The 9504-nt window shown below is 42.2% G+C and overlaps 1 protein-coding gene across 1 annotated transcript in view; it reads left to right on the top strand.

The window, feature by feature from the left end:
- cacna1bb (calcium channel, voltage-dependent, N type, alpha 1B subunit, b) overlaps positions 1 to 9504 on the top strand; it is a 140768-nt gene that overhangs the window by 80368 nt on the left and 50896 nt on the right. Inside the window, exons 24-29 of the mRNA XM_037979527.1 lie at positions 558 to 687; positions 913 to 972; positions 1837 to 1943; positions 2952 to 2963; positions 5012 to 5032; positions 8720 to 8816. Coding sequence (XP_037835455.1) covers positions 558 to 687; positions 913 to 972; positions 1837 to 1943; positions 2952 to 2963; positions 5012 to 5032; positions 8720 to 8816 — 427 coding nt within the window. The remainder of the gene's footprint in view (positions 1 to 557; positions 688 to 912; positions 973 to 1836; positions 1944 to 2951; positions 2964 to 5011; positions 5033 to 8719; positions 8817 to 9504) is intronic.

The raw sequence follows: 9504 nt of genomic DNA, 5'->3' as shown, positions 1-9504 counted from the left end.
AAAACATGTGAGGAGAGCTGCAGACCAGGGACAATCCAGAAATGCTCATGAATGTCAGTTTAGAAGCTATCAAAGTTCTCAAATAAAGCACCTTTTGAGAATGTCAATGTTTGTTGGGAATTATCTTACAGAACTAGGAAGGATTTTTGGTTTAAATATTAAAAGTTATGTTTTTTATTGATTTTAGTAAAAAAAAAAAATTGCACCTTTTAGGAAAATGCCCCTCGAAATCAGGCATTTTAACCGCAACAATCACAAAAAATGTCCGCAAAATCCTGGAGGGACTGATTAAAACTTAATATACAGATAACTCTAACTGAGGAGGGTTTGTCTGATATGGGGATGTTGTTGTTAATGAATGCCACTTTTGATCTGTTTTTGAATTGTCTTTATAATTTTTTTGGGCCAAATTAGACAAATTGTGTTGCTGATGCTTCGATTTTTCATGACTGATCCCTGAGTGAAAAGAAGAGAAGCAGCATTTAGAGCTCCTCTGTCATGATTCGAACCTCAGACGCCTCCTTCACGTGTGCGTCTGTGTGTGCGTGGTCTTGCAGCGTGCGACGCCTGTGCCACTATGTGGTCAACCTGCGCTACTTTGAGATGTGCATCCTGCTGGTCATCACCATGAGCAGCATCACGCTGGCGGCCGAGGACCCCGTGCAGGCCAACGCGCCGCGGAACAACGTGAGTCGGGCCGACGTGGATGTGCACGCTCGCGGGCGCGGACGGGGATTCGATTCGGGCTGATTCATTCAGACCGAGAGGGAAATCATATTTTTGGTGCAGCAGTTAATTCTAAAGTGACTCTTAAAGTGAAATGCTTTAAAACGATGAGTACTTCTAGTTTGCAGTGCGGAGAATACGGTATCTACCGATGGGTCGTCTCAGATCTTTATGTTGTGTTTGCAGGTTCTGAAATATCTGGATTACGTTTTTACAGGAGTCTTCACTTTTGAGATGGTGATTAAGGTGAGAACCCCCGTTTTGTTTTTTTTGTTTCCCCACCAGAACACGTTCAGATTTCTCGCTACATTCCCTCCCGAGCGTTGAGTTTGTAGTTGATAAGCAGAAGGAAGACGGTTTCAGTTTTTGGAGGTGGTCTGGATCCCTTTCATCCGCCCAGAGCCTCGATCTACATCAGGGGTGTCAGACTCCAGGACCTCGAGGTGCCGCTGATCTGAGAGTTTTAGGTTCTTCTGCTCCGACGCACCTGATTCAAACGGTTCAATCGCCTCCTCACCAAATCATCGAGTTCTCCTGAAGCACGGCAACAAGTCGTCCATTTAAACCAGGGGGTCTCCAATCCTGGTCCTGGAGGGCCACCATCCTGCAGGTTTTACTTCTTTCACACCTGATTCATAGTTAAATCACCTCTTCATGTTCTGCAGAAGCCTGTTAATCACCCATTGATTCAAATCAGGTGTGTTGGAGCAGAGGAAACAAGGAAAACCTGCAGGATGGTGGCCCAAAGAGGACCAGGATTGGAGACCCCCTGATCTAAAACCTGCAGGAGAGCGACCCCCGAGTTTGACACCCCTGATGTTGGACCTCCTGTTGAACCTACGTGACCCCTCCCGAGCAGCGGAGCCGCCGAACAAACAACCTTCACGGCTGATTTTACTCCAGCTGATCATCATTTTTCCTCCTGATGTTCCTGATTCCAGCTCAGTCGGAGTTCCATAAAGCAGTTTTAGATTGTTTTAAAGTCTATTTTATTGTATTTGTTCAGTTCTTTATGACAGTCTTTCCTGTCATAAAGCAACTTGGTCGACTTTATGAACGTGCGATGGAAACAAATCTGAATAAAGCCGCGTTCTTCTCGTTTGACTCCAGATGATTGACCTGGGGCTGCTCCTCCACCCCGGCTCGTATTTTCGCGACCTGTGGAACATCCTGGACTTCATCGTGGTCAGCGGCGCTCTGGTGGCGTTCGCCTGCTCGTGAGTCCCCTTTGTTTTACGTCTTTCCTTCTGCGCGTTCTCGTTGTCTTTTTCCCTTTTAGTCCCTTTTATTTCCAGTCAGCTAAAAGGCTAAGTGATGTAAAAATAATGACGGTGAAGCTGGAGGAGTCTTCGTGTTTGTTCTGGATATTTTGCTTCATATTTAAAGGAGCTGGGAGTTTTATTCATGGTCCTGCAGCAAAAACACTTTTATTTCCCTGGTTATTATTACAGCAATAGTGAGATGATGCCGTATGTTTTCATGACATTCGTAGACATTACGACTCCAAGCGAGGTTTCTCTGGGACGTGGCGTGATTGGCTAACCGTAGCATTGATAGCCGCGACGTTTCGCTTTCATTTGCAGCTTTTAGAATCACCTTTTTGGTGGAAAAAAAGTCCAATTCTCTGTCAAATCGTTTTCTTTTCGGGAATCATTGCAGGTTCGGCCAAAGAAATGGGAACAAATTCTGTATTTGTTAACGCTGGTTCATCCTTTAAGTAAGGAGCTCTTTTTATGATCCGTAGATCGGAGTCAGGTGACAAAAATGGTCAGAATCTGAGTGGAAAAGCAGCCAAATTACATCTTCAGACATTTTTTAAGAAATGTTCGTAAAGATCCTTTTAAAAAGTTGCGATATAGTCTGACTGCTCTGCAGGAAAATGGAATGAAACGACTGAAGACTTTTGCACATGATTGTATTTTTTACAAGTCTTACAGTAACCACATTTAAGTCGATAGTTAATCTTCGAGTAAACCCCCGTTTTACTCATCTTTGGAGGAAAAACAACAGTTTTTTCCACACGCTGACTGGTTTCGTGTGACTCAGTCTTTTCTATCGCTGCTTCTCTTTGTCTTTTATCTGTTGCTGAGTCTTTTTCTTCCTCTTTTTTGTTTTTGATTCCCCCCCCCCCCCCCCCCCCCCCCCCACCCACACCAACCCCACAACCAACCACAACAACTNCCGTCTCTCTCTACCGCCCGTTTCCCGGCTTCGCTTGCTTTCAGGAGCCTTATGGGGTAATGTGTGCTCTTTCTGTTTATCTGTTTGTGTCCCTCTGCTTTCCTTCGCGTCGCCCGAGTTTACAGTCGGCACCGGCCCTTTTTTCTCTCCCAGCTAAATGTTTTTGAGCAAATGTCATATTTTGTCATCGGCGGTTCTTATCATCACAGCCGGAGTCATGACTGAGGAAACTGGCATTTACTCTGTTTTTTTTTTGTTTTTTTTTTTGCTTGTTATATAACACTGCATTCAGGTTACATAAATGCAATTACCTGCTTTGCAATTATCAGATATGTATTTATGTGTGTTTGCACAAACCATCTGTAAGTAACTGCTGCACAAAATGCTCCCAGAAATGAAGGTTTTAGGGTTTATTTTATGGTTTAAGCTTATCTGCTTCTGTTTGTAATCAGGGCACATAGAAAACAGAGTGAATGGCAGTTTTTTATGTTTATGGCATTAACTTTATCCAAGCATGTTCCTTTTTTGTTTGTTTTTTTTGGTTTGCACAGATGAGTGAGATTCAGCTCCAGGTCAATTTGTACCTTTTGCCAAATCACACCTTTGCGTTTTTGGTCAGTTCTGTATTTTTGGGTTTGAAAATAAGGTTTCACTTTGTACCCGACTCGGCCCACTTCATACCCACCCCTGCTGGCAGCCGTCCTACGCTTTGTCAGTAAACATTTGGACCAGTTTTGTGTTTTTGTAGTGGTGTGGTTAAACCAAAGCCCCAGATCCTCAGCTGGATCCTGGACCGCCTGGAGCTGCTCCCTCTGGACTCGCAGGGTTGGCTGCGGTGCAAAATGAGGGGGGATAAAAAGATGGTTGCGTTTATGGTATATCTCTTTTGTGCATATAATAGTCAGTGCGTGCACAATTACTAGGATCCTTGTAGTGCAGGAGGGGAAACGTGCACGTGACTGCATGGGTTCAAAATGGAAGACATTTTGTACCCAACAGATATTAAATGGCTACTGGTTGGTACCAAATGTCTAAGAGTGGACAGGAAAAGTCTGCAAGTAGGCACAAAATATCTCTGTTTGGGTATTAATTGTCTACTGGTGGGTACGAAATGTCCACCGAGGGAAACAAAATGTCTACTGGTGAGTTTAAAATAGCTACCAGTGGGTATGAAATGTCTACTCGTGAGTACAATATGTCTACCCCTGGGCATGAATTGTCAACCGGTGGGTACAAAATGTCTACCGTGGGTACGAAATGTCTACCGGTGGGTACAAAATGTCTACTTGTGGGTTTAAACTAGCTACCAGTGGATATAAAACCACTACCGGTGGGTACGAAATGTCTACCAGTGGGTACAAATTGTCTACCACTGGACGTAAAATATCTCTTTGGGCATGAATTGTCTACCACTGGGTATGAAATGTCCACCGGTGGAAACAAAATGTCTGCTGGTGGGTTTAAAATGGCTACCAGTGAGTATGAAATGTCTAAGAGTAGATAGGAAAAGTCTGCCAGTGGGCTCAAAATATCTACTCGTGAGTACAAATTGTCTACCCCTAAACATGTATTGTCTACTGCTGGGAACAAAATGTCTACCAGTAAGAAGGAAATGTCTTCCCATGAGTACAAATTGTCTACCCCTGGGTATGAATTGACAAACAGTGAGCATAAAATATCTCTCTTTGGGCACAAATTGTTTATCGCTGGGTACAAAATGACAACTAATGGGTGTAGAATTTGGCGAAGGAACAAGTTGACCGATTTGCCATCTTAAGAGTTATTAGATTTTATAACTTCCCCTCTTTCTGTCCCTCTCACGTTAACTTCCTGTTCAGCGTTTTGTCCTTCCGTCCCGTGACTCGTGTCCTTTCGTACCACGGAGGTGTCGAACACCGGGAGGCGGAGCTTAAAGTAGATTCGCGGACAGAGTGTTTCCTTCTTAACTCGATGAAAACTCGTCATTTCTGTCCTTTCTGTTGTAAGCGTGACCCGTCACGTCGTGCCCATTCGTGTTTATTCTATTGTCTTTCTTTCAATGCTGGTGTTTGGTTTTTTCGTTTCCTGTATCGTCCGCTCGCTTATCATTTCTTTTCTCCATCAGATCGCAACAAAGCGTGGCCAGGTGGGAACTGTCCCTCTCTACCTTTTTTTTGGCTTTTCGACCCGCCTCTCCATTCAAACCCCTTCCCTCCCCCTCGCCCTTTTTTTACTCCTGACATTTAAACACAAACCTCCTAATGAACCTTTTCACCCCCAGGTGTTTGATCATCATGCCTCTCCCTCTTCTCCTCTTGTGCCAATATTGGAAAATAAATCTCAAAAGACAATATTGGGAGCTCCATCTAATAGCTTTCAGAAGGCCGAGGAACCGATTCCGACAGGGTTTATTTGGAACGACTCGTTCCAGGCAGTTGATTCGGTCGAATCTCGTCATCTTTTTTGTAGCGAGCTTAAAGGAAAGTCATTAAAGGATTCCAGTTTCTGTTTTAAGTTAAAAAGGCTGATTTCCTCTCCGACTGCCTCATCAAAGGTCTCAGAGGACGCCTCAGATCTTTTGAAGTGGGGTTTCGTGAAAAAGGCCGTGAACAAATATTATCTTACCTGTTTCAGGTAGCTTTTTGAAGGACCTCGAGTTCGAGCGATCCTCTCAGAACTAAACCCGCTTCAAAACATCTAGGTAAGGAGAACCCTTCGATTGCCGACGAGCTCTTCTGAAAGCCATTTGGAGACATTTTCCCTTCCGAGTGCGTTGAGGGTCCTTGAACCGCGGGACTCGATGGGACTCGGCCGGCTGCATGTCAGGGTGTTCAGGTTCTTGAAGCATGAGAGCTGCATGCCGTTTAGTTTTGAGTTTGTTCACCGTAAAAGAAAAAATGTTCGGAACCACAGTTCTTTACATTTCAGCGTCTTTTCTTCTCCCACTGATGAGATAAATATACGTTTATAGACGTCTTCTAAGCACCCATAAACCCAAAGAGGAAGTGATCGGAGCAATGAGTGTTAAAATCCGGCTCCGATTTGGTGGATTTTTCCAACAGTTTTTCTATTGAAAACATCAATTTATCGGCTAATATTAGTTGGCAAATTGTTAGCCACCAAACTGTGATCTATTTGTAGCAATAAAAAAAGTCAAGGAGCCTTTTTTGTGCTCAAACACAGATCATTAATGCTGATTCCTTTCGCTACTTTTAGCTTTTAGCTAACCGTTTAGCTAGCATTTTGCTATTTGTAACTTTTAGGTTGCCTTTTGCCACATTTAGCTTTTATCTGTTCTTTTTTAGCATTTAGCTAGCCTTTTGGTAGATTTAACTTAAGGTTTTAGCTAGCATTTTGCTGCTTTAGCTTTTAGATTTAAGCCACCATTTTGCTACTTCTAGCTAGCCTTTTGCTTTATTTAGCTAGCATTCTTCTACTTTTAACTTCCAGCTAACCTTTTGCTAGTTTTAGCTAGCTTTTTGGTACATTTAGCTTTTATCTGTTCTTTTTTAGCATTTAGCTAGCCTTTTGGTAGATTTAACTTAAGGTTTTAGCTAGCATTTTGCTGCTTTAGCTTTTAGATTTAAGCCACCATTTTGCTACTTCTAGCTAGCCTTTTGCTTTATTTAGCTAGCATTCAGCTACTTTTGAACTTTCAGCTAACCTTTTGTCTAGCCTTTTGCCACATAGATTTTCTGTTATTTTGTAACTTCAGCTGGTGTTTTACTACTTTCAGCTTTTAGCTAAACTTCTGCTATGTATGGCTTTTTAGCTATTGTTTTAGCTTTTAGCTAGCCTTTTGGTTCTGTTAGCTTCTAGCAAGACTTTTGGTACTTTTAGCTAGCCATTTTGGTTCATTTAGCTTAAGGTTTTAGCTAGCATTTTACTGCTTTTAGCAAACATTTTGCTTCTTTTACTTAGCATTTTTAACTTTTATCTAGTATTTTGCCACATTTAGCTTTTATCTGTTCTTTTGTAACTTCAGCTAGTGTTTTACTACTTTTAGCTTTTAGCTGAACTTCTGCTACTTTTGGCTTTTAGCTATTGTTTTAACTTTAAGCTAGCCTTTTGCTTCTGTTAGCTACTAGCAAGACTTTTGGTACTTTTAGCTAGCCATTTTGGTTCATTTAGCTTAAGGTTTTAGCTAGCATTTTTCTGCTTTAGCTTTTCGATTCAAGCCACCATTTTGTTACTTTTAGCTAGCTGTTTGCTTTATTTAGCTAGCTTTTTGGTACATTTAGCTTTTATCTGTTCTTTTGTAACTTCGGCTAGTGTTTTATTACTTTTAGCTTTTAGCTGAACTTCTGCTACTTTTGGCTTTTAGCTATTGTTTTAACTTTGAGCTAGCCTTTTGCTTCTGTTAGCTTCTAGCAAGACTTCTGCTACTTTTAGCTAGCCGTTTCGGTTCATTTGGCTTAAGGTTTTAGTTAGCAATTTTCTGCTTTAGCTTTTAGAATCAAGCCACCATTTTGCTACTTCTAGCTAGCCTTTTGCTTTATTTAGCTAGCATTCTTCTACTTTTAACTTCCAGCTAACCTTTTGCTAGTTTTAGCTAGCTTTTTGGTACATTTAGCTTTTATCTGTTCTTTTGTAACTTCGACTAGTGTTTTATTACTTTTAGCTTTTAGCTGAACTTCTGCTACTTTTGGCTTTTAGCTGTTATTTTAGCTTTTATCTATCCTTTTTCTTCGTTTAGCTGCTAGCCAATATCACTACTTCTATCGAGCCTTTTGCTTTTTTTAGCTTTTCGCCAGGATTTAGCGACTTTCAGCTAGCTTTTAGTTGTTTTTCAGCTGTCTGAATCTAGTTTTCCTGGTTTCTGAGTTTCCTTCGGCTACCTGCAGGTAGTTTTAGCTCGTCCCGGCGCTCCACGGACAGCTGAAAGTAGCTCTTTGCTGAACTCTCGGTGAGCAGCAGCTTTTCCTTCATGTTTCATTTCTCCACGGACACGAGGGCACTCTAACAGATTAAATAAAGGCCCCTCGTGCTCCTCTGATGTTTAATCATGCGCAGGTTTATAAGTTTAGCATTTTTATCTTTAATTGAGTTATTAGCTTTGCGAGCAGCATCTCTCGGACTGCAGCCAGAGCACTTTGTGTCGGATGTTTTTGATTCATCCGATGGCTTTTTTCCTGCTCTTCAGAGATTTGGCTTCCGTAAATACAACAAGTCGCTTTTAACCCATTTATCAATGAAATAAAAAGTGAATTACGGCTTTAGTTTGATGTTTCTAGCATCGCAGCTTGCCCCGCTCCCAGTTCAAACAGGAAGTGTGGTTCCTGCAAAAATAAAAATCTGCCTCCCAAATCCAATTTTTTTTTAGCATTTCCTGTGAAAAATACAAAATGCTTGTGGTGAAATTGGTGCTCAGGTAAGCAGTCCAACAGGGAACGAAATGTACAAAAAAATCCATCTTTTTAATAACATTTTAACAGTGAAATTTGTTCAGTTTGTTGTGTGAAACTTCCAGTGATGAGTCATTCAGGTTATTGAGAAATAACAACAAAAAGACAAGAAAAACTAAAACTGTTGCCTGTTTGTTGGGAAAATGATTAAAAAGAAGATTGAATTAAAGGAAAGAAAGGACTAATTGGTGGATAGGGAATGCAAAAATGGATGCAGAGAGGAAACAAAAGGTGAAAATGGGACAGAGAAATCCAAGGAAAGCAGAATAACAAACAAAAGATGAAATGTAGGCGGCAGAAGAAAGGTGGGAGGAAGACCAGGAATTATTCCGGCTCTGTTGCATGTTTCAGTCCATGCATGAACTCCACTAACAGCAAACAGGCAGTCGGTGCACGACCCAAACTCACCGGGCTCTCCGTCTGCGCAGAGGCACCAAAGGGAAGGACATCAACACCATCAAGTCCCTCCGAGTCCTCCGAGTCCTGCGGCCGCTCAAGACCATCAAACGGCTTCCCAAGCTGAAGGTAATCCAGCCCGCCGCTCGTCTTCCTCCTGATTCTTTTGGAGAAATCACACTTTGACCCGTTTGGTTAGACCAGGGGTGTCCAATCCCAAAACCTCGCCTTTAACTACTGCGACCTCCCGTCTCTGTCTGTTAGCGTAATATCTCGTGAAGCCCCAATTCAAGATGGCCGTCTCAGCCAAGTGACCTCCTGAAACTCAGGCGAGCTCGTTTGTGGCGTGGTAGTAGCTCAAAGATACGATGTTTTACGTTTTTTTGCTTCAAACTTTTTGGCACTGACCGTCGACGTTAGCAAAATATCTCACCAACCAATTCGTAAAATTTAGCGAAACTGTCAGAAATACCAGCTGGATGTACATCTACGCCTGTTAAAATGTGGGGTCGGCTCGATTTAAGATGGCTGCCACAGCCTTAGCCAACGCAAAAACAAGCTATAAACTCCATCTTGGTTTGGAGATATCGTGCTAAAACCTGCTGGGAGAGACATTGTGGGTGAAAAGCAAAGGTATGTCGCACACCGAAATAACTGTCAGAGACTCGTTGGATTCCAGCCAATACACGGGGGATTTTATTGACACATTTACTCTTGATCAGCTTGCCCCAAAATCCCAAAGTATCTTTGAGACAGGGCGTATTTATACAGAAATCAATGCATGATGACTATGCATACTTCTGACCATTTACGTAAC

The sequence above is a fragment of the Kryptolebias marmoratus genome, linkage group LG14 (genome assembly GCF_001649575.2).
Source record: "Kryptolebias marmoratus isolate JLee-2015 linkage group LG14, ASM164957v2, whole genome shotgun sequence".
In the NCBI taxonomy this organism is placed as follows: Eukaryota; Metazoa; Chordata; class Actinopteri; order Cyprinodontiformes; family Rivulidae; genus Kryptolebias; species Kryptolebias marmoratus.
Note: the sequence above shows the minus strand (reverse complement) of the source record. Positions and strands in the feature narration are given on the sequence as shown.